General features: G+C 53.4%; 1 protein-coding gene across 1 annotated transcript; it reads left to right on the top strand.

Moving 5' to 3' along the window:
• Window positions 1-1,865: 1,865 nt before the first annotated feature.
• COCSUDRAFT_30586 (target of rapamycin kinase) lies at window positions 1,866-19,936 on the top strand (the record flags this gene model as incomplete). The annotated part of the gene is made up of 47 exons (XM_005644841.1): window positions 1,866-2,039; window positions 2,239-2,289; window positions 2,522-2,676; window positions 2,963-3,173; window positions 3,511-3,670; window positions 3,923-4,106; window positions 4,369-4,546; window positions 4,774-4,887; window positions 5,242-5,386; window positions 5,666-5,886; window positions 6,137-6,279; window positions 6,664-6,842; window positions 7,092-7,252; window positions 7,578-7,703; window positions 7,893-8,015; window positions 8,233-8,381; window positions 8,570-8,759; window positions 8,898-8,963; window positions 9,101-9,169; window positions 9,348-9,483; window positions 9,720-9,914; window positions 10,128-10,354; window positions 10,574-10,764; window positions 10,959-11,112; window positions 11,427-11,632; window positions 11,900-12,089; window positions 12,322-12,479; window positions 12,762-13,012; window positions 13,238-13,393; window positions 13,568-13,662; window positions 13,811-13,908; window positions 14,072-14,230; window positions 14,481-14,706; window positions 14,900-15,116; window positions 15,377-15,525; window positions 15,826-16,035; window positions 16,288-16,473; window positions 16,667-16,852; window positions 17,131-17,289; window positions 17,547-17,688; window positions 17,957-18,139; window positions 18,384-18,484; window positions 18,706-18,840; window positions 18,967-19,034; window positions 19,178-19,362; window positions 19,481-19,659; window positions 19,802-19,936. The coding sequence occupies 47 exons, from the start codon at window positions 1,866-1,868 to the stop codon at window positions 19,934-19,936; spliced, it is 7,476 nt and encodes a 2,491-aa protein (XP_005644898.1).
• Between the last annotated feature and the right edge of the window lie 4,219 nt (window positions 19,937-24,155).

The following is a 24,155-nucleotide window of genomic DNA, read 5'->3' as shown; positions in this document are numbered from 1 at the left end:
TTGAAGGCACATTGATGATCGCAGTGCCGCTGCTGTGCATGAGATCCATCTCAGGCTTGACTGGATCATAGTCTTGAGAGATAATGTTATAGAGGTTGACTTGCCGCATGGTCTATATATTTGCAGCATTTGATTTGCACATGCATGAATGACGCATTGATAATTTTTGCGCTGGATTTGGGGCACAAAGTTGGACTCAAACTAGCGAGACATTTGGCACCTGCCAGGCACACTGTGCGGGTCTTCAAATCATCAATTGCCTTACATTTGCATGTATACACCATACGTACACATTGGCACAGAATTTGATTGGTTGATGTACAAACTAAGGCAAAAAGGACACAATTTTCACCTTGAGTAACGTGAGTTAAGCATGATCATGAGGACGTCTTGAGCCGGCTGCCCTCATGCACTCGAACAGATTTTCGTCATAGGAAGGCCAATGCATTGAGAGTGCCAGTATCTCCTGCGGCACACGTTAGGATCCTTGCATGCACGTAATCTTGCACAACACCCCACCATAGCTCACAGTTATGCCATGATGATCAGATACATTCTGCTGGATGTTCAACAACATTCCATGAAGCTTACGACACCTAGACGTGATATCAGACGTCCCAATGTCCTTGAAGTTGGTTGCAATATCAATTGCGCGCTATAAAATCTGTTCTGATGCCAACATCAGAATCCTGGGTGGTGATCCCAACCTTGCAAAAGACACCTGGGTCCGCAATGACCATTGTTGACATTGTGTGCAATTTCTACCTCGCATTTTTTTATAAGAGATTGCTCAATCGACATCATGATCAGGACTTTGGACATGTAAACACCAGGAAAGGGAACGTCTGCGTCCTTGGATAGGTCAACATTGCCATGCTGGCATGCAATGATGTCACGCCTTTCGGCATTGCTGCGCTTCAAACAATCAACGGAACATTGGTGTGGTAGGACAATACAGCATGAAGGGTAGCACGATGTGCTACACTGCGTGCAATCTATCGGAAGTTTTGAAGCATCTTCCGTTGTTTAAGTACGCAATGGATACCAAGCCTCCTCCAGAAAGAGTATGGCGGAGCACATCTAGCACCGTAAGTTCTGAAAGCTCAAGACTCCTAAAATAAACAGGGGTGGTGATTCCAGTCGCCGCCTCCTGTACAAAGATATTTCTTATCCATTATCTTATATGCCAGTGAGTGTGATCAAGGTGGGCTGTTTTAAAAGATATTTTGGCCTACTTAATTATTATGAATTGCTATGCTGTAGCTATGGAGGATAAGCAATGCTTGCGCGACGGGAAGCCTCGCTCTTTGAGGCGAGGGTTGGTCTGGGGTTGCAGTACCGTACAGGTGGTTTCTCGGCTCTGTGTCTTGGAGACAAAGATTTGAGAAGTGTTGCACACCCTTAGGAACCCAATCTCTTCTGCTGGACTCTGCTTGATGCAATGGGATCTTGCAGTTCTTTATATCCTTTTCCTGTCATTGCAGACCATAAAGGCGAGCTGCTGCTCATCAGCTGATATTGAGCGGCATGGCAGTCTCAATGCCCGCCATGTCTGGGCCCCTCATAAAGGGAGCCAAGCAGGACCACCACCAGCTCGCTCGGATTCTTGCAGATCTCTGCCGACCAGGCATGTTTACAACGCACACATTCAACCGCCCATCTCTTCGTAACATTTGGATGTGCACCCTTGCCCTTTGTTAACAGCTCCCTTTATCCTAGAAAGAAACAAATGAGCAAGGAGTTTGCAAGTGGGCCCTACGGTAACACCTCCTGGGAAGTGCACAGCAACAGATGCCAGAGGAAGGGTACCCGTCAACTTTGGCAGTCATACAATGAGTTGCCCTGGGAGTCGCTGCAAAGGACCGATGGGGAGCACTGGTGTTGTTGCAGGCATGCTGGAGCGGCGCCGCGAGGCAGAGCACCACCTGCAGGACTATGTGGAGGCGGAGGCGCGCGACCTGTCGGGCGAGCCCTTCACGCGCTTCATGAACCAGATCTACAAGCGCATCTACGCCCTCATCTCCAGGTGTGCGAGCCTTGTCATATCCACTGTCAGCATGCATCATTTGGCACTGAGCAATGGCCCATGAGCAGCACAGTGCTGTATTCTAGGGTGAACAATAGCGATATGAAAGGGCACTGCGTTCACTGACCAAAGTTTCAGTGTAGCGCACCTCCCAGAAACGGGCAAGCATTTCGTTCTACTAAGTGCTCGTGTGCAATTGCAGTGGGGATCAGAACGAGCGCTTGGGTGGTGTCCTCGCCATCGATGAACTTATTGATGTCAAGGTGGGTACCGAATGATTGCTGCAGTGATGTCCTCTTGTCCTGGGCCTCAAGAGATATTGCAAGATTCTAGGAGATGAGCCTACGAGGTGGAGGCTTCAAGATTGGTGCCTGATTTGAGTTTGTTCCAACTTGTCCCGGCTGACCTGCATCATTTCCCACTTGCTGCCGTCTGAGCTGACTCACCAGAGACCTAAAAAATGTCACATCCAAGTACCCTGCCCTTGTCGTGCAGCTGCTGGGCGAGGATGCAGCAAAGACGTCCTATTTTGCGTCTTACCTGCGAGAGGTGTTCCAGCCGAGCACGGACCCCATGACCATGGAGGTGGCCGCCTCTACTCTGGGCCACCTCGTCAAGAGCGGCGGCGCCCTCACCGCCGACATTGTCGAGTTCGAGGCAAGCCCCTCGTGTTAAGTCGTGGCATCACCGCATGATGGCAGCTCTAGAGTACACTGCTTTCCAAACCTGCAGTGCTCTACCCACCTATTGTGTATATCATGTGGTGCTGCGAGCGCCCATGTCCCTCTTGAATTGCTGGCTGCTGCCTCGCTGTGGAACCGGACTGTGTACAAATTCCAGGTTGGCATGCACTTTTGCAGCACCCTCAAGAAGGGGACAGGTCACTCTTCAGTGCAAGATGCTTGAAGTGTATGACAGCTCAGCATTGCAACAAAGCATGCATCACGCCCAGGTGCGGAGATCGATCGAGTGGTTGGGCGATCGTGGGGAGGCGCGGAGGTACGCCGCAGCGCTGATCCTCCGCGAGCTGGCAGAGAATGCGCCAGCGGTATTCAATGTGCATGTGCGTGCCTTTATCGACGCCATTTGGTCCGGCCTGCGCGACGCCAAGCTGCTCGTGCGCGAGGCTTCTGTCGCCGCCTTGAGGGTGAGAATCGCTTTGTCCAGATTATTGTTGGTAACTTTCCTGCTATGCATAGATATTTGATTATAGCTATTTGCCCAATTCAGCTGTTCAACTGCCCTACTTATGACGCCATTTATCTGCCGATAATCTTACCATGTGTGCTTCACAGAGAAAGGATGTAAGTTTGCATGCCCTTTATTGAAGCTGCATGGTTGCTATGATGCTGTAAGGAGTGTCTACTTCAGGATTGTCTGTTGTGCCAGTATGAAGACAATTCTGGCAACCTTTAGCTGCTCGTCTGCAGGACGCTCCTTGCCTCTTTGCAAGGGAAAGCATGTAACGAGATTGCCTGGTGCAGGCGTGCCTGGTGCTTGTGGAGAAGCGTGAGACGCGCTATCGCGTGCAGTGGTACTACCGGCTGTTTGAGGAGACGCAGCGCGGCCTCACACGCTACCCCAACTCCGTTGATCACATTCATGGCTCCCTCCTCGCCCTGGGGGAGCTACTGCGCCACACTGGTGTGGACCCACAAAACAGTGCTGTTCGGCACAGCATCATACGCATTACTGCGCTTGCTCAGGACTATGTGTTTCTGAACACCCATGCACTGCAGTGTGACTCGGTGACGACAAAGGCTGCTTTTAACATTCCTTTCAGTGCCCCATTTTACACAGGACATGAGAATCTGGGCAAGAGGGGCTATTGTCTCTCACCCCCTATCCGTGGTATGCATTGTCCCTTTATCGAAAATTCATTTGGGTGCATTGCAGGCGAGTTCATGCTAGCGCGCTACCGGGAGGTTGTGGAGATTGTGCTGCACTTCCGCGAGTCGAAAGAGAAGCTGATCCGCCGCGCTGTCATCTCGCTCATCCCCCGCCTGGCCGCCTTTGCACCCGAGCGCTTTGCCGCCACCTACCTCTCCACCTGCACTGACTACCTCATCAATGTAGTCAAGTGCGCACCGCTGGATCTAGCCTTTATCCGTAACACTTGCCACTTAAAAAATTGCTGCAATAGCAAGGTCTCTTGCAGCTTGTCTGTACTGCCAAGCCAGGTTCTCTCCCTGAGTTTATTGTCTCCGTGGAGATGCAAACACTTTCTGTGTCCAGGATTTGCTTCTGCCAACATACCGAGGTTCCATGTGCCATTGAATTCTTTTGAGTGGTCGAATTAATTGTCATTGCAAGGGTTTGAAACACTGGAGCTCTTGGTGCAGGACGCCAAACAAGCGTGGCCCGGGGTTTGTGGCGATCGGGGACATGGCGCTCGCGCTGGCGTCGGCCGGCTGCGCCGCGCGCATGGAGCCCGTGCTGCCGCGCCTGGCTGAGCAGCTTCGCGAAGCCATCGCCGCCCCGCGCAGCCGCAGGGGGGTCAACTGCCCCGAGGCACTGCAGGTGCGGTTTGATGCCAAGTTGTCTCTCTCATGGGCACGAGCGCGCGCCTTGGGGTGGCATGCCGTTTTGGTTTTGCAATGCGTTATCAGCTCCTGCACCAGCTGCAGTCATGTGTCCTCTTGTCACTGTGATTGTTGCTCTGCACGGGTCCCAGTAGTCTTTTGTTGGAACAAGTGGAGCTTGCAGGAATTTCTGTACATTATAACATGGAAAAATGGCTGTTGCAGTGTGTTGGAGTGCTGGCGGAGGCCCTACGAGGAGCATGGAAGCCGTATGCAACCGCGCTCATAGAGCCCATGATCCTCATGGGCCTGTCCCCTACCCTCGTCCTAGCGCTGCAGGTGCCATGCTCTTTCCAATTTGACCATGCATGCTCACATTGGGTCAATCGGAGTTCGTTATGAGATCCCAGGCATCTCTGCCATTGCTGGCAGGATCTGCTGAGGAATTATAGAAGATCTTATATGTGAGTGTGCACGCCTGTCAGCTTGCTCTTATTGTTCTGCTGGAGCAGATGTGCCGTGCCCTGTCAATGGCATTCTTGCACAAGGAATCCTGCAGGATCCCAGCATGATTTCCGTGCGACATGGTTTAGCTTGGCAGCATCATCAAGGGCGTTCAGATGGCGTTCTACTTCTTGCTGCATTCATCACTTATGGTGCATGCCGAGCGCGGATGTGGGCACATGCGCGCAGGAGTTAGTGGCGGCGCTGCCGGAGCTGCTGGGCCACATTCAGGGGCAGCTGCTGGACCTGCTGTCACTGGTGCTGGCCAGGCGCCTCTACCGCGAGGGCCTCCCCCAGCTTCACCTCAATGCCCTGCACCAGGCCGTCGCCCATGGTCAGCACCTTTCTTACCCACCCTCTACCCTTGAAATTTCGACGAGGATTCTGTACTGTCAATACTGCATGGAGCTGGCGTTGCGAGGCTTACCTTTTGGGTTCGTTGGCTGGTGTGTACTTGGCATATGTCCCCCTCTAGCATGATTCCTGTGTTACCCCTTGCACATTGACTGATAGGATGTCCAGCCAATGGCATCCTGGAGTGGGAGGACACAGGATGTCCTCCACTGGCTCATCTTAAACGAAGCATTTGGCTGACTGCTTGGTGCGCTTGCAGGCGAGTTGCAGGGAGCGGCGCTGACGCGGCTGGCGCTGCAGACGCTGGTCAGCTTTGACTTCGGCTCGGCGCGGCTGCTCGATTTTGTGCGCGACGATGTGACGCCCTACCTGGACGAAGCTGATGTCAGCGTCCGCCGTGCAGCTGCCGCCGCTGCTGCCGCCGTGCTGCACCGCACCGCCAGCGCTGCGCCTGGCTCCCGCGCAGCCATCCACCCACAGGTGGGTCCCTGTTTGTGGCTAATTTCCCACTGAGAACTGAAGACAATTCGGAAGAAATGTTGGGCAACAATACTCCGCGCGTTCAACTTGGAAACCTGAGAGACATGGTTCAATTTGTTTCTCTGGTGTTGAGCTACAAACTTCTGGAATCTGCGGCATTGTTGCCTACCTTTCAGTGATGGTTTTGAGATTGTCTGATACAATTGTGAGATGAGCTAACAGCTGTTGCACATGTGTGTGTCCTATGCAGGCGCACACGCTTGCAGTGGAGGCCGTGGTAAGCCGGCTGTTGATGGCGGCTTGTGCAGACACGAGCGTGAGCGTGCGGCGCACTGTTCTGCAGTCCGTGCAGGCCCCATCACCCCTCGACACCTACCTGGCTCAGGCGGACAGGTTGCTTCCATTTACTCCTTTGATTTTTGCAGGATCACTTTGCCTGTCTCTTTCTCCCGTCCTCCACATGAGCTGAATGTTAGGCATCGAGCATCTTGCGCGGATGAGGTTGAAGGACACATTTCATTCCTTCCCTGAGTGATAGAGGGCATCTTGGTTGTAATACTGCTCAACGGACCAGAACATCATTTTGTGTGGCTATAAATTGCTTTGCTAGTCTATCCTTCTTTCCGAGTAGCAATGCCACAATTGTTGGCCTCGGGACCGTGAAGCTGCTGACAACTGAAATGGACCCTGTATCAATTCCATTGGTTTCAGGCAAGGGTGTCAAGTTGGCCTAGGCCATTTTTAATGCACTTGAATCCTGGTGTGCCTTGACTGCAGCCTGCGCGCGCTCTTTGTAGCGCTGAATGACGAGAGCGGCGCTGTGCGAGCGCTGGCGGTTGGTGTGGCCGGGAGGCTGGCTTCGCTCAACCCGGCCTACATCATGCCGGCCCTGCGCAAGCACCTCATGCAGCTGCTCTCCGACATGGAACTCTCCCCTGACTCCAAGCAGCGCGAAGGTGGGCCATCCAAGGCTGGATACACTGTGACTGGAATAATCCGTGCTCCATAAAGCATCTTACCACACAATGCCGCAGCGCAATCAGTGATCCATGCAACATCTCTGATGCAGTCCTATGCACTGGCATGCTGATCAGAGGTTATTGTGCGCATGTGATCCTGGACAGCCTGCTCAAATTTCTGGCAGTGCATTTGAGTCGCTGTGGATCCTTGGCGGCCAACACTAATCAAGAGTGTACATGTTACAGGGAGCGCGCATCTGCTGGGGCGGCTGATCAACGCGTGCCCGCGGCTGGTGCTGCCGTATGTTTCGCCCATCCTCAAGGCGCTCGTGGCCAAGCTGCGCCTGGCGCCCCACCTGCAGCTCACCGCTGCCGGGCCCTCAGGCGCCACCACCAAGGCCACCCTCGTGCAAGGTGCTGCCGCGCCCTCACACCGCATGTAACGGACTTGATTCATTGAGAAAATTTTTCTGGCAAGATTGGCGATGGAGAGCACTGCCTCAAGAAGAAATGTCTCTGCATGTCATCAGGACATTGGCAAAGTGCCAAAGTCATCTCGCTTGTTAAACAGGCACAGCACTGCAGTCAGGTCCATCACTTGAGAGCCATTCCTACTAATGTTTGAGAAGCCAACGGAAGGTCTGAGCTGGTGTGAGCGTTGGTACATACTATTTGCGTGAAGGTGGCGGCGAGAGCGGTGTTGTGGCGAGCGTGCTCGCCACGACTGGGGAGCTGGCGCGCGTGGCCGGCCCCGGTTTGCGCGTGCACATAGGCGAGGTGCTGCCGCTCATCATCGAGGCCATTCAGGACACCTCCGGCGGCAACAAGCGCCTCGTGGCTGTCTCCACGCTTGGCCAGGTGCGCCTTGCCTATTTCTGCGCATGTGAAAGAAGTAGCCGCAAGTCTGACAGCCATAAGAAAGGGACCTCTTGCAGGCTTTTTCATTTCTTGCCATGTCAGCCCTCACAAGCTAGACACATATTGAAGATTGATTGCGAAATCTTGATGGCAGGGTTTATCAAATTTAAGAAAGCTGGTTCTGGGCAGGTGGTGGAGAGCACTGGGCTGGTGATGTCACCGTATCTGGAATACCCACAGCTGCTGGGCGTGCTGCTGCGCATGCTCAACGAGGGCGAAGGCTCCCAGCACGTGCGCCGCGAGGTCCTCAAGGTGCGCTTGTATTCCCTACATCCTACTTGCCATATTGTACTGCCTACCATCACTTCTCTTGACCATGCAATGCTGCCATGGGATCCAGTCCTTGGGCTTCGCAAAGTCAAGCAGAGCCACAGTGCCAGATACATAAAAGTGCAAGGCTATGGGGGGTGCATCTCTCACCGGCGGGAGTAGTAGCAGCAGACTGAGCAACTGTTCTATGGCGTTGCAGGTGCTGGGCATCATAGGGGCGCTGGACCCGCACACGCACAAGCTGAACCAGGCGGATCTGCAGGGTGAGGGCAAGCTGGAGCGCGAGGGCGTGCGGCCACAGCGCCAGCTGGGACCCGACGGCGTGCTGCCCGGGGAGACTCTCGGTGCGTGTATGCACTTGGCATCTGCTTTGGAGGTGTATTCTGCAGGAAATGAACACGGAAGTCAAATGTTTTCCTGCTAGCACCTTGGCGCAAACAGAGCTCTTTGCAGAGTTAGACATTGAAATTGTGGAGTCTGGTTTTGTCTGCACAAGGCACGCGCAGAGTCTGGTAGCGAAAGCAAGTAAACTCTAGTCTGTCATTTGGCTTCATGATGAGGGAAGAATTTGCTCATGCAGGGGCAATGGGGGGCGATGAGCTGACAGGGGACCTGCTGTCGTCGACCGGCCTGGTAACGAGCAGCGAGGAGTATTATCCGACTGTCGCCATCAATGCGCTCATGCGCACTCTGCGCGACCCGGCCATGTCCAGCCACCACCCGCAGGTGGGCACACCTTGCTTGATATCACGATTGCCACACTGTGTCAATTCTTCGTTGTGCCTCCTGGCAAGGATATGCATGTAAAAAATGACTTGAGATGTTGAGAGTGATATCTGCCTGACACCATACATTTGCATTCAGGTTGTGCGGTCGCTGTTCTACATCTTCCAGGCGCTGCAGCTGCAGGCCGTTCCTTACCTGCCCAAGGTCCGATTCCATCCATCTCATCTGCCTGCAGTCCTTCACTGCCTTTGGCAAACAGCTCTTCAATAGCATCAATAGGCCAGTCATACAACTTTTACTTGTGATCACACTGCAGCGTGACAGTGGTCTTCTATGTGCAGGTAATGAGTGTGCTGCTGGGCGTGCTGCGGAACGCAGATGAGGCGCTGTCCGAATTCTTGGTGCAGCAGGTAACATTGCCCCTCTACCTTGGACCAACACAGGATTACAGATTCACCATGGATCTGTAAGCTGTTCTGCGAGGGGATGATGGAGCAAAGTGTGAGTTCCCAGTGATGTCAACAATTGCATATTCGAAGCAGGAAAGACTTTATTATGTCTGCTTGGGCTTATGATGTTGTGGTGCAGGTCACTGCGCTGGTTGCGCTGATGAAGGCGCACATGCGCAAGTGGCTGCCAGACATCCTGCAGCTCATAGCCGACTTCTGGTCGCCCACATCACCGCTGCTGCCCCACCTCCTCCGACTGCTCTCAGAGCTCGCCGGTGCGCCATCGGATATCTTTCTGAGCATCAGGATGTGCTCAGCAGTGTTGTGTTTTTCTGTTGTAGTCCCAGTTTTTAGCAGTATAGCCTGGTGCTTGGTGCTGGGCACTTTCCAGCGCACTGATCTTGTCAGCAGTCTCTGAGGTACAGTAGATGTGGCTGTTGGCTGTCTGGGGAATTTGCCATGAATTCAATTCCAAAGCAAAACTCAGGACATATACTGTCCCTACTCTCAGTGGCGTTGCGGGACGACATTCGAGCATACCTGCCGGGGCTGCTGCCCAAGTTTGTGGCGCTGTTTGGCGAGGCTGAGCGCGGCGGCGGCTACGAGCTGGTGCGGCCGGCGCTTGCATGCCTGGAGGCGCTCGGCACTGCGCTGGAAGACCACCTAGCGCTCCTTCTGCCAGCGCTCGTCCGCCTCATCCATCCGAGTAAGCTTCTGACCCCTGTCATCTTGCAGTATATGCATGACTAATTTGAGACCCTGAAGAAGCCTACCCAGCATGTATCCTACCTCTGAGAGCACTTTGTGTCTGATTTGGGCTGTGCGGTGCCATATTGCCAAACATCCACAGATTGCCTTGCATTGTATTTTGGCCCAACATCATCTGCAGGAGATGCTCATGGATTGTCTCAATGTACAGGCGTGGCGGGGACACCGTTGGAGATTCGCAGAGCAGCGCTGCACAGCATGCGGCGGCTGCTGCCCCGCATGCCGCTGGCCGGGTCCTCAGCTGCGGTGCTGCACCCTCTGCTGCGCGTCCTGGACGGCAGCGTCGAGGAGCTGCGGCGGGACGCAGCCGACACCATCTGCTCTGTCGCCATTGCGCTTGGCCCCGACTTCGCCCTGTTTGTGCCCACCATCAGCAGGGTGAGCTTCTTATCTTGGCCTGACACACATCCTGATCCAGGCAGCAATATCTCTTATATATCATGGCTCCCACCACCTCAGGTGTCAAGCTCCAATGCCTCCACTATGACGTAGATTTGACACATAAACACCACCAATATTTAATTGTCAGGGGACTTCTGATACCGTGGAAAACCTTGGAAGAATATTTTTTAATGGGAAATGTCTGTCTGCACGCAGGCAATGGCGCGGCACAAGATGGTGCACGAGAAGTTTGCGCGACTGGCGGAGCGGGTGACGCTGCAGGAGCCGCCGTGCATGAGCGAGGCGGATGACTGGGAGTCCAACAACCGCTGGATTGATGACCTGGTCCCGGCGGCTGATGCCACCTCTTCTTTGCCAGCATTACCCGACGCCGCAAGTGAGTCCAAGTGACCGTTCTTGTCTGCATCCATTCTCACGTGATGACTCTGTGCCTTTGCCCTTGGCCTGTCATGGCAAAGGCCAATCTGAAAGGGAGCCCTTCAGCTTCACAGATGTCACAAGCAGCCTGATTAAGCTGACATATCATAAGCATCAGAGGTGAGAATCTTATGTTTGTTTGCGCAGTGAACGGTGCGACTAGGCTGCCTGTGAACGAGGCGGGGCTGCGGCGCGCCTGGGAGAGCAGCCAGCGCAGCACCAAGGAGGACTGGGCGGAGTGGATGCGCCACTTCTCCGTTGAGCTGCTGAAGGAGTCGCCGTCGCCCGCGCTCCGTGCCACTCACTCTCTCGCACAGGTGCGTCAATTGTAGGATCGGGGGTGTCTGCCAGGAGGTCATGCCATAATCATGCTGCATATCAGAGACCAAGTTGTCTTGGCAGAGATGACCTCTCTGGCAGAAGCCCTTGTCTGGTTTCTTGTCAGTGAGCACGCGCGAATGAACCAACATAATTGTGTCCATGATTGATCCTCTTTGGCTCAAAGCGTATGGTGGCTGGGCACAGAAATAGGCCATTGCTCTGGAATGACATGTCCACTACTAGACGATGGGTAGGTACCACTCACAGCATCAAACCGCCATCGAGGCAAGGCACATTGCAAAATGCGCAGGTACAGCCGGCGATGGCGCGGGACCTGTTCCCGGCGGGCTTTGTGTCGTGCTGGGCGGAGCTGGAGGAGGGGATGCAGGAGGCCCTGGTGCGCAGCCTGGAGGCAGCGCTCGCGTCGCCCTCCATCCCCAAGGACATCGTCACCACGCTCCTCAACCTGGCCGAGTTCATGGAGCACGACGAGAAGAGCCTGCCCCTCGACACCAGGTCTGCACATTCCTTTGCACCCAACAGTCCTCATGCGCAAACACATGCGCCAACCACCTGATGTCTTGCTGCTTTTCTACACTGTGCAGTTGACATAGCGCAGTTCTCTAGTCGATGTGTTGGTCAAGCTCGTATCAATTGCAATTAGGGCAATGCTTTGTGCGGCAGTTCTTGAGTTAATCTGCGTGAAGCGGCTGGCATGCGCAATGTCCTGCTGTGGCTCTGTCGTGCGATTTGATGCCATATTCAGAGCATTTCTGCACGCAGGACGCTGGGGGCCCTGGCAGAGAAGTGCCACGCGTTTGCCAAGGCGCTGCACTACAAGGAGGTGGAGTTTGCGCAGACGCCCGAGACGGCGGTGGAGTCGCTCATTTCCATCAACAACCAGCTGCGCCAGCCGGAGGCCGCCATTGGCATCCTGGCTGTCGCCCAGAACGACCTGCACATGGAGCTCAAGGTGACTGCATCCAACACCATGCGATTACTTCCTCTCACATGCCCTTGGAGTATCTGCATGCCGCTTTGAGCAAAAGCCCCTGAATCAGTGGAATAAAAAATAGTACCAATTTCCCAGCGCAAGGGGACATGACTTTTGCTGCTGCTGAGCTGCTGCTGCTGCTGCTGCTGCTGCTATTTTTCAAGTAAATCTCATGACATTCCCATTGAACCCCGAATCGGTGTCTGCGCAGGAGTCCTGGTATGAGAAGCTGAACAGGTGGGAGGAGGCGCTGGAGGCCTACGAGCGCAAGTACCAGAACACGGCTGGAACTCCTGCATACGTTGATGCAGCACTTGGGAGACTCAGGCGCGACACATTCCCTTCTTGTGATGTAGGCAAGATGATCCTGTCTTTACAAGTGTTGGCACACGCATACTACTGATGTTTTCTTATTCAGATGATGGGTGTCCTCTGCTCTTGTCATGCTGACACCACCCATTTTGGGTGCGATAAGGGTGCGATAATCTGGCATGTTTCTGAAAGCAGACAGGCAAGTCAAGCCATACTGCAGGCCCCACACAGCACAGTGCTTCTGCATCTTTTGCACTCCAAGGTAGCTTTTGCACAAGTAGCAGGCTCTAGGACTGCATTATGGGTGGTCGTGTTATGATAATGTTTGTAACTGAGCAGGTGCCTGGGCGCGCTGGCGGAGTGGGAGCGGCTGAGCGAGGCGTGCCGGTTTGAGTGGCGGCAGCTGGAGCCGCACCTGCGCCCGCGCATGGCCTACCTGGGCGCCAACGCGGCCTGGCACATGGGCCAGTGGGACGAGATGTCCACCTACGTTGCCGCGCTCGAGTCCGAGGAGGGCCCTGAGCTCTCCACCGGCTCCTTCATGTCCGCCGTTCTCAACGTCCGCCACGGCAACTACGCCGCTGCAAAGAGTGAGCAGCCCTGTCTTCTTACAGGCAAAACGCTGGAAGCAGTCCTCTGTTTTGTAGTACATGGCTTGGTCTGGTGTCGACAAAGGTAAAATCAAGACGAGAATTGCAAGGTGTGTTGACAGATGTTTGCCAAGAGTAGTCTTGGTGATTAGGACGAGGAAATATAGGTTGATAGCAATAAAAGGGTTGTGATGGATTTGTTCATGGTGCTTTGCTGTTGTGCAGGCTGCATAGAGCGCTCGCGGGAGCTGCTGGGGCAGGAGCTGGCGGCGTTGGTAGGCGAGAGCTATGAGCGCGCGTACCAGAACATGGTGCGCGTGCAGCAGCTGACCGAGCTGGAGGAGACCATCGACTACTCCCTCGCCCTCACCCTGGCCCAAGGTACCTCCTCCTATGTGATGTTGCTTGAGTACCCGATTTCATCTGCCAGTCACTGCTTGGCTCAGAACAAGTCATTAGACGCATACTTCGACAATCGCTTCGCAGCAACATTGTCAGTTGCTTTTGTGCAAATCATTTATACCTCTGGCTGACATGCAACTACTGATCTGGCAGGTGACGAGGTCGCGGCTGAGGCGAGGCGGGCGTTGACCAGGCAGATGTGGCGCGAGCGTTTGAATGGAGTACAGCGCAACCATGAAGTCTGGCAGGTGCTTTCTATACCCCTCTTTACATAGCCACTGCCATGCAATAAAGAGCCCACGGGCAGTTGCTGCGGTGGCTGTCTCCAGATATTCCTGACCTTCTGCATGTTTTGCTTGTTTGGCCGTTTCTAAGCAATACTGTGCCTGTGCGCAGTCGCTGTTGTCGGTGCGCAGCTTGGTGCTGCCCATGCACGAGGACACCCACACCTGGCTCAAGTTTGCGTCCCTGTGCAGAAAGTCCGGACGCCCAAAGTGAGTCTCCTTCCATGTCAGCCGCATCTAATTCAATATATATGTGCTTCATGCTTTTTGTATTCTAGTCAAAGTGGGAACCTTCTTAATTTGACCCTTAAAGCCTGACACAGCGATAGGATAAGGTTGTGAGCTTGCATGATGCTCTGGCCTTGGTGTGCAGGCAGGCGTATCGTACTCTGCGCTCGCTGCTGGGCTATGACCCCACAGCAATTCCTGCGGGGCAGTCTGGGTATGGTGCTGGCAGCGGCGCGCCCGACCTCATGTTTGGCTTCCTCAAGCACCTCTGGGCCACACACAGCCGCCATGACGCCCTCCACAGGTGCTCCTCCCAGTCAGCCAATTGCTTAATTCTCTTTATTGTGTCCCTAATCCTCGCAGACTCTATAGCAGTTCCAAGGATACCTCCATACACGGTAGCAATGCCCATCTCATTGCTGCTGCATTCACACAATTTACTTGCGAAGTCAGTTTCAAGCTTCTCCACTGCACAGGGAAGCTGTGTCACTGTGAGTCTCCAGGGATTTGTTCAAAAGATCAGCGCGTTATTTAAGCCTCGCACATCACTGCAGGATGGAGGACCTGGAGCACGAGGTGACGGTGTCGCCGCTGCCGACAGCCGAAGAGGCGGCCGTGGCGGCGCAGAGCATTGTGGTGGGAGGGCGCACGGGGCCGGCCATGGCCATCCTGTTTGCCACGCCCGCAGGCCGCATGGCCGGCGGCTATCGCGCCTCCCTTGTGGCGCGCGTGCATTTGCGCCTTGGCATGTGGCGATGGAGCATCTCCGAGGCCTCCAAGGCGTGCACCTGCTGCCCCCCTCTAATCCCAAAGATTCCCTTTCGTACTAAATTTCAGACAGCAACCTTTGCCATTCTGCTTGCATGCCTTCATAGTGCCTCTTGCAAAGTTAGAGGGACCCTAGCACTGATGGAGAGCAGCTGCATCTCTTGTCATTTGTGATGCTGACAGCCTGTCCTGTCATGTGCCACAGGAGGTGACAGAGGATGTGATAGAGGCGGTTAAGAGCAACCTGCACATAGCGATCCAGGCCGCTCCAGACTGGGCCAAGGCGTGGCACAATTGGGGTCTCTTCAACGTCAATGCCATGGACCACTACTCGCGCTCCGATGTCGCCACGGCCAACCGGCATGTGGCGCCCGCCGTCGCCGCCTTTTTCAAGTCTGTGTCGCTCAGCCAGGCCTCAGGTGGTGCGATTCTAGTTCTGTCCCCTTGCAACCCTTCTCCTGGTCCCTTTCTAGCTGCTGCTGCCAACCAGAAGGTAGATTGTGTATGAGCAATAACTAGAAGAGGAGCAGAATCTGACGTATTTTAGCAAACTTGTTGGGCTGTGGTGGGCATGTCAGGTAGTCAAAAGCCAAGCAGGGCAAAGCTGGTGCATTTTCATGTGATGTGGTCTCGAGGTGTGGGTTGTCCTGGTGTTGACTAGATGTGATGGATTGTGGTGCAGGCGAGGGGTCGCGGGGGTCCAATCTGCAGGACATCCTGCGGCTGCTCACGCTGTGGTTCACGCACGGCGCGGCGCCGGATGTTGAGAAGGCGCTGGAGGAGGGCTTTGGGCATGTGTCCATCGACACCTGGCTTGTGGTCATTCCGCAGGTGCGTGCAGCTGCAGCCATGTTGCCTGCTGCAGTAGATAGCCTCCTTGCGGTGGTCCTTAAAATGCTTGACTTGTGTCAGAATTCTGCAGGATGAATCATGTACATCATGCCAAAGAGGACATCCGTTCATGAATTTTGCACTACTACTCCCTGCAGTTTGCAGTTTGCGAGAAGACATAATCCTTGTGATGTGCCTTGTCCCCCCTGACATCTCAAGCTTTTCATGATGACGTGAGCATTATTGAAGTGCTGAACAGAGCTGCATGCTGACTTGCTGAAGAGAGCTGCGTGTTTGCAGGTGATAGCGCGCATCCACGACCAGCAGGTGGTGGTGCGGCGACTGATCTGCAGCCTGCTCATCTGCATCGGGCGCCACCACCCGCAGGCCCTCATGTACCCGCTCCTCGTTGCCAGCAAGAGCCAGTCGGGCAACCGGCGCTCGGCCGCCACGAGCATCATCGACAACGTGCGCCAACACTCAGCCACCCTCGTCGAGCAGGCCCAGCTGGTGCGCGCTGTCTCCCTCTCTGCATGGGAAGTTTGTCTGCTTGATGTCCATTCTGACGCGAGGATTCTGCGCTGCAATGCTGATTCTGCTTGAATGCAGCTCTGTGTGCTGGATGGAAGGCCAGTGCTCGCCACAGCAGTGAGTCAGGCATCAAGTATGCAGCGGATAGCTTGGCAAGTCATGGTGACTGCTCCACACAACCTACATCTGCAAGGTGCATGCTCATGTGTTGTTGGGTTTGGCGTGGGCCAGGTGAGCACGGAGCTGATCCGCATGGCCATCCTGTGGCACGAGATGTGGCACGAGGCGCTAGAGGAGGCGTCGCGGCAGTACTTTGGGGAGAGCAACGTGGAGGCCATGCTGGCCACACTCATGCCGCTGCACGAGATGATGGCCCAGCAGGGGCCCACCACACTCAAAGAGATCGCCTTTGTCCAGGTGCCCCACCCTCACTGCCACCCTTTGTGGCTCTATTTTGCACTGTGTTCCAGAGCATGCATCACTTCTCCCAGCGTACATCCACAGATATTTTCTTCAATGTAGCAGACTCCCTGTGTGTCTGCCTGTATTGTTAAGGGATTTCAGATAGTGACATCAGACCTTTGAAATATCTCATTGTGCTGGGCTGCAGGCATATGGGCGTGAGCTGGCGGAGGCGTACGAGTGGTGCCAGAAGTACCGCATGAGCCGGCGCGAGGCGGAGCTGCACCAGGCCTGGGACCTGTACTACCACGTCTTCAAGCGCATCAACAAGCAGCTCCCCTCCCTCACCGTCCTTGAACTCCAGTACGTCGCGCCCGCGCTCGTCCGCGCACAGGTGTCCTCCTGCCCTTCTGCTGCTCCGTACTTCATGTGTAAGAAGAATGTTTTTTGCCAGCGGGCCAACCCCCGCATGACAACTTTGCTGTGATTTCTGGTCTGGGTGCTTCTAGGGTACCCACTTCTTGCTCAGGTGAGCATTTATCTTGTTTGCGTAGTTTTACTCTGGAAAGCGCTTGGCATTGGCCAGTGTGTCTGCACAATGTCACGCAATTCAGTCAGGCTCTCAATGTATTTCTGTACCAAATTGCACACGTCACTTTGTGCCTGTGCCAGGGTCTGGAGCTGGCAGTGCCGGGCACGTACATAGCGGGAGAGCCGGTGGTGACAATTGCCGCATTCGCGCCGCAGCTGCATGTGATCACCTCCAAGCAGCGCCCGCGCAAGCTCACCATCCATGGCAGCGACGGCGCCGAATACATGTTCCTGCTCAAGGTAACTTGCCTGTTTTACAGCTGCTGCACCTCTCTTTCTGAGCACCACACAGAGGCTGGACACTGGATGCCTCCTCTGATAACGCGACGTGCCTTTTTCTGTTACAGTAATTGTCGGGTGGAGTTGACAGCATCCCGCCACGTTTTCTTACATGATGGCATTCCTTGCATGTGCTTTGTCTATTGCCTGAGCACAGCCATCTTGTGAACCTTCTTGTGTGCCATGCCAGTATATTTAAGCTGCAAGCTGACTGGCAGGGGCATGAGGACCTGCGGCAGGATGAGCGCGTGATGCAACTGTTTGGCCTGGTCAACACAATGCTGGCGCATGACCGCACCACCGCCGAGCGCGACCTATCCATCGCTCGCTACGCCGTCATCCCCCTCTCACCCAACTCTGGTGAGTCTCCGGGAGCGACCTGGGAACAATGATATCTACCGAGCCAAAGCGCTCTGTGCAAAACAGTACACATGGGGAATGTGGCCCCTTCCATTGGAATGCTGTCGCACTTCACATTGCTGCTTTTCCGTAAAGGCTGTGGCAGAAGGCCACAGAGCAAAGATATAGTGTTCCTCTCTGTGTGAAGAGCCAAGAGGAATGCTTTCAGAGACGTGTCATTGTTTTCAGGATTGTAAATTTCAAAAGGTGTTCTTGCGCCACCGCGTAGGGCTGATCGGGTGGGTGCCCAACACGGACACGCTGCATGCGCTGATCCGGGAGTACCGCGACGCGCGCAAGATTCCCCTCAACGTGGAGCACCGCCTCATGCTGGGCATGGCGCCCGACTACGACCACCTCACCGTCATCCAAAAGGTTGAGGTCTTCGAGCACGCCCTCGACTCCACCTCAGGTAAAACCCTCTTTATTCCCACGAAGGCTCCTTATTCGTTTTACGTGAGCCGTCTTCAGGTGCAGAGCTGTTGACACCTTGCGGCCAGAATGACGCTTGTGCTCGTCACAGCAATCCGGGGCTATTCCTGATCAATACTGCCACTCTCTGATGGTGACTGTCTTGCATCAGGGAACTTGACACTCCCCCATTAGGGTGAGAGAGAGTGACCCCTGCAGCGCTTTTATTGAAGTGCTGGCTGCAGGCGAGGACCTGCACAAGGTGCTATGGCTGAAGTCGCGCAGCAGCGAGGTGTGGCTGGAGCGGCGCACACACTACACGCGCTCCACCGCTGTCATGTCCATGGTGCGTTCCCGCACTGACGCCCTCTCATGGGGTCTGCCTGGATGGCTCAGCTGCATGCTGTACAACACCTTAGAATCAAATGTTTGTTTGCTGAATCCCAGGTAAGTGAGCCATAGTGCATGTCCAGCTGCCATCAAAGGCGGTTCATCATGTATCTGGACCCCTTGTGGGCACATGGAAAAACAGGGTGCTCTGGTGACGGCGTGGCTTGCCAAATCCAGGTGGGCTACCTGCTGGGCCTGGGTGATCGGCATCCGAGCAACCTCATGCTGGACCGCTACAGCGGCAAACTGCTGCACATTGACTTTGGCGACTGCTTTGAGGCGTCCATGAACCGCGAGAAGTTCCCTGAGCGGGTAAGAAAACCCTCCAGCCAACCTGCCGTCCTTTCTGCTTCCTTTGCTGGGGCCTCCAGTAAAATGGCTTTTTTTGACAAAGTTCCTTTTGAGGTGCTTGCAATTATTGTATTGTGCTATGTGCAGGTGCCCTTCCGATTGACGCGGATGATGGTGAAGGCCATGGAGGTCTCTGGCGTTGAAGGCAACTTCAGGTCAGCCTCCTTACTGAACTTTCTGTCATAGTGTTGTCCCCAGACTTGTGAGGCACCTGCTTTTCAGTCGTCAAGACCACACTCAATAACAAGTTACCTTTCAATGCCTGCATCCGAGCTCTGAGAATACTGGGTTTGTGCAGGTCGACGTGCGAGAGCGTGATGCGCGTGCTGCGCAGCAACAAGGACAGCGTGATGGCCATGCTGGAGGCCTTTGTGTACGACCCACTCATCAACTGGCGCCTGGTCAAGACGGGCGAGGGCGAGACCGACAACGCGCTGGCAGCCATGAACTCTGAGATGCTGCCATCCAACGTGACCTTCACAGGTACAGCAAAGGCACATCCTGGGCTACACATTCCTGCAATCACTGTCCCACCCTCTCACAGTGGCTGTATGTAAAAATCTGAAGGGGAAGTGTGAAGGAAGATGTATGGAATGCGCAGGGAAGTTGGAGGATGTGGGGTCAGCGGAGATGCCGAGCCCACCTCGTCGGGAGACCCGGGAGCGCGAGATGCTGACGGCGTATGGGCAGCTGGGCGACGCCGTGGAGGTCATCAACGAGCGCGCAGTGGCAGTCATGAAACGCATGTCCGACAAACTAACGGGGCGGGACTTTGTCCAGGTGCAGATCCGAGCCTGGCCTTGTTGTGTGCCATGCTGGCTGAAATCATTAGTGTCAAATGCGCACCTTGCTTTCATAGCGTGGCTCTGCATATGATGCTTGCAAGGCTTTGGTCTTGTATGTGCTGGATTTTGACGTTAAGACGCTGCTGCAGGAGGGGCTGCCGGGCAGCACGGAGAGCGACAGCATTCAAAGCCAAGTGCAGCGGCTCATTGTGCAGGCGTACAGCCACGAGAACCTGTGCCAGTCCTATATTGGATGGTGTCCATTCTGGTGAACATGTTGCAGCATAGTGCAATTTATTCACCTTATAACCCTGCCAATTGCAAGTGATCTCGTGTACCAATATTTGTATACTGACAAGCTGTTAGGAAATAAGCCTATGGGTGATCCCTGCTAGCTAACATGGCTTTACTCAATAAGCATATATCCTCGATTTTTGAAAGACAATTTTGATAGAAACCAACTGTAGATGGAGATTTTACACCAGTAATCAGGGCTAATGCAGCCTGACTCAGATCTGATTCATTGTCTTGCCGTCACTGGCAAACATACTATGTGGAAAAAACCAGTCACACACTTTCTTGATATTGTTTCCAACTACCGGTACCGTAATTCCGCAAGCTCATGACTGTGAATAAGTCAAGGCATCCATGCCAGTCATATAAATCTGACCCATTGCACAAAGCAAAGTCTCGCACAAAGCGCTAGCTTTGTCTCCAAGAGCATGTGCACTTTGCCGTCAACTGTGTCCCTTTACTACCGTATTCAAGCAGACCTTCAACAGGCAAGGGAACGATTGAAGATGAAGTCTTGAAACCTTGTACACGTTTAAGCGAGCAACATGCTTTCATGTCACACCTTTTCAGTCAAACATGCTCTGGCTATCACCGACTATCATCTTGCACTGAGCATTAAACCGAAGAACCTTAATAAACAGGCTCTGGCTATCTCTAATTATCATTTTGCAATCATCTTAAGACTATCATCTGACCATCATAAATCTTCATCTCACAGTTCATGCTTGGCTTTGACTATCATCCAGCCTTAGCCCATAGCCCTAAATCTTCACAGACTATCATGTGACCATCATAAATCTTCATCACAAGGTGCATGCTTGGCTCGACTATCATCTGTGACATGGCCCTAAACCCTAATCATCACTGACTATCATCTTGCAATCATCTTTAAAGCCTAAACCATCACTGATTATCATCTGACCATCAAAAATCCTCATCTCACGGTGCATGCTTGGCTTTGACTATCTTCATGACTTGGCCCTAAACCCTGAACCTTCACAGACTATCATCTGACCAGCATAAATCTTGGCAGGGTTCATGCTTGGCCCAGTGCTTCGGATGAGTTCATGCTTGGCCCAGTGCTTCGGATGAGTGGCAAGTACATGCACCTAGTACCGGCTGGTAGAGCTTAGTACTGGCCGATTTGGGCAGAGCTGGTATGTAGTACCGGCTGAATTTGCTCGCAGACCGATGTATAGGGTTGACTGCCGCCACTTGACTGCCCGAAGGGCTGACTGCCGCGGCGCAGCTTCGGCCGGCCGCAGGCCGGATGCACCGAAGGCGCATTCTTTGCCGCGCAGCCGCAATGCGGCGCAGTCGCGCCCCTTCCAGCTGTAACCCTAGGAAGATGGTGCTTGATATTCATGTATTGACATGCTGGGAGCCTTCAAGGTGCTTGATGTACAAGACAAAGTGACTGGAAGAATTTAATTACAACGTGACTGTTACATTCATAGTTTGAAGCATACTGTAAATAGATTGCCATTCAACCCAATCAACTGAGTTCTCAACAACACAACATCCATGTAAGGGGTGGCACTGGTCTGGGCACCAGATCTCTCACTATGCCTTCCACAGCCTTGGCGTGGCTGACCAGATGTTATAAGCTGCTTTGAAGTCAAAAGACTTCACGCAGGCCTTCCTGAACTGGATCCGCAGCAGCTGGCGCACATGGGCATTTTTCAAACAGTTGCGCAGTTTGCTTTTCACCCTGCTCAAGCCTGAAAACCCCTCTCGCACTTCACTGCTGTTAAAGGCTGCACAAGCATGATGACACCTAACAACATCATATTAGGAAAATTTGCCCAATGACCTCCTCCAGGGTAGAGGCCTTCATTGTGTACATTTTTTATGAGTAAAAAAGGAACACTACGCCCTTCCAAGCGGTCGAGATTGCAAGGCCCATCAGATTCATCACAGAAGTATATGACACTGAAGGTAAAAACGTGTCGATCTCTTGCTTGGCAGCATATCCGTCGATAAGAGGCTTGTAATCGACAGAAACCAGTTTTTTGTGGCCCAGCTCGGAGAAATCACCGTCTGCTGCTTGCCATAGTGATTCAGCAACACCTGCAGGACGCACCATTGGAAAAGAGTAAAGCACTTTGAGCACAAGCTCATCTGCCAGAAAGCATGCGAGCCGGTCTGCATTGAAATACTTGCCAGCTAAGAGTAGAACAGGCCTCACCTGGATGTGGGCGCGCGCAACATCCAACCGCCCATTGGCCCAAGCATTCCCTTTGCATCCTCTCCAGAAGACAGGATCAAATGGGCCAGCTGCCTCCAGCAGTATCAATTCTGTCTCTGGAAAGCGGCCGTTGATACACCTGCATGCGCTCATAGAATTGAGTACTGATTTTGCCATGGCCATGCAAGCTTGCATTTGCAAAGGTTGTACAGACATGTGCATCATCTGACATCATCTGATTGCTTCGAGAACTCACTTGACAACCATGCTGCCGGCTTCCTTGGTGGCCTAGGCCTTCACGGCGGCATTCACTTCCGCCCAAACAGTCTTGTGTTGCTGCGGGTTTTTATATATTTACACCTAGTGTTTTGGGGTTGGGGTGTCCAAAAATGGACCCCGGTTTTAGGGGTGATCTTGGGCAATTTCGATGTGCTGGTCACGCCTATGAAGTCCTTACTTGAAAATTCGACCTCCTTGGCTCTCTATAAGGCCTCAAACATGGTTTCAGGCTAGGGTTTGCATAGGGTTGGCTCTAGCTTCTTGGGATGGGGCCTATGGTATGGTGGAGAGGCATGCAATGGGGCCCACACATGTGGGGCTTTCATTTGATGCATGTCCCACCAAAAGTTTACAAGCCAATTTTGAGTTAGCACTCCTTTTATGGAATCCATATTTCCCCTGTCTCACCTTTTGAGACTCTAGCTCCTTGGGATGGGGCCTATGGTATGGTGGAGAGGCATGCAATGGGGCCCACACATGTGGGGCTTTCATTTGATGCATGTCCCACCAAAAGTTTACAAGCCAATTTTGAGTTAGCCCTCCTTTTATGGAATCCATATCTTTCATGGCTACAGATTGATCCTGTTTTGTCACGTGTCTGCATAATGCCTGTCTCGACCTGCATGCACTGCTATGCACCATCGGTTTCATATACTATCAAACTTTCCATAGCCCCAAGGATGGATGAAATCCATGAGGTGCAGTCCTTGAAACCACTTCTCAAAGTATTGCTTGCACACCCGTGCATGGGTACAGATTGAGCCTGTTTTGTCACGTGTCTGCACGATACCTTTTAGGGAGGTTGGGGTTTGCCATGTTTCAAAGGGCACCATGCCAAGGCAAACAAGGTGTGCAATGTCATGCACCCTCTAGCTAAGTTGTATGTATGCCCCTTGAGGGGATGTGAGGTGGTGGCAACAAGGGCTTGGTTCCCAATGGCTCATATCCCCATGTTTCACTTTCCCATGTTGGCAATTTTGTTGGCAACACTTGGCAACTCTTGGCAACACACAGCCTAGGCATGCTGCAGCAAGTCGCTCTCATGACAAAGGCTCAAGGGACCCACAGGAGGGCATTCTGGAGCTTCCATGGCCTTGACACACCCTGTGCACAACTTGCTCCCTCCTACCAATTGTTCCCACTGCACATGGCACACCATGGGTCAGCACAAGGCCCATGCTAGACATTGCTAGACATTGCAAGCCACTGCAACCCTTATTTAAATTCACACCCATCTCCAAAAATTCTGGGACACCCATGGCAACCCATAACATGGCCTTCTGCATGGGACTGTGAATTTTATATTTTATATTTAGGGTTTAGGGTTTAGGTTTTAGGGTTTAGGGTTTAGGGTTTAGGGTTAGGGTTTAGGGTTTAGGGTTTAGGGTTTGGGGTTTGGGGTTTAGGGTTCAGGGTTCAGGGTTTAGGGTTTAGGGTTCAGGGTTTAGGTTTAGGTTTAGGGTTTAGGGCTTAGGGTTTAGGCCTAGGGTTTAGGGTTTAGGGTTTAGGGTTTAGGGTTTAGGGTTTAGGGTTTAGGGTTTAGGGTTTAGGGTTTAGGGTTTAGGGTTTAGGGTTTAGGGTTTAGGGTTTAGGGTTTAGGGTTTAGGGTTTAGGGTTTAGGGTTTAGGGTTTAGGGTTTAGGGTTTAGGGTTTAGGGTTTAGGGTTTAGGGTTTAGGGTTTAGGGTTTAGGGTTTAGGGTTTAGGGTTTAGGGTTTAGGGTTTAGGGTTT

This window comes from Coccomyxa subellipsoidea (genome assembly GCF_000258705.1).
Source record: "Coccomyxa subellipsoidea C-169, whole genome shotgun sequence".
In the NCBI taxonomy this organism is placed as follows: domain Eukaryota; kingdom Viridiplantae; phylum Chlorophyta; class Trebouxiophyceae; family Coccomyxaceae; genus Coccomyxa; species Coccomyxa subellipsoidea.
Note: the sequence above shows the minus strand (reverse complement) of the source record. Positions and strands in the feature narration are given on the sequence as shown.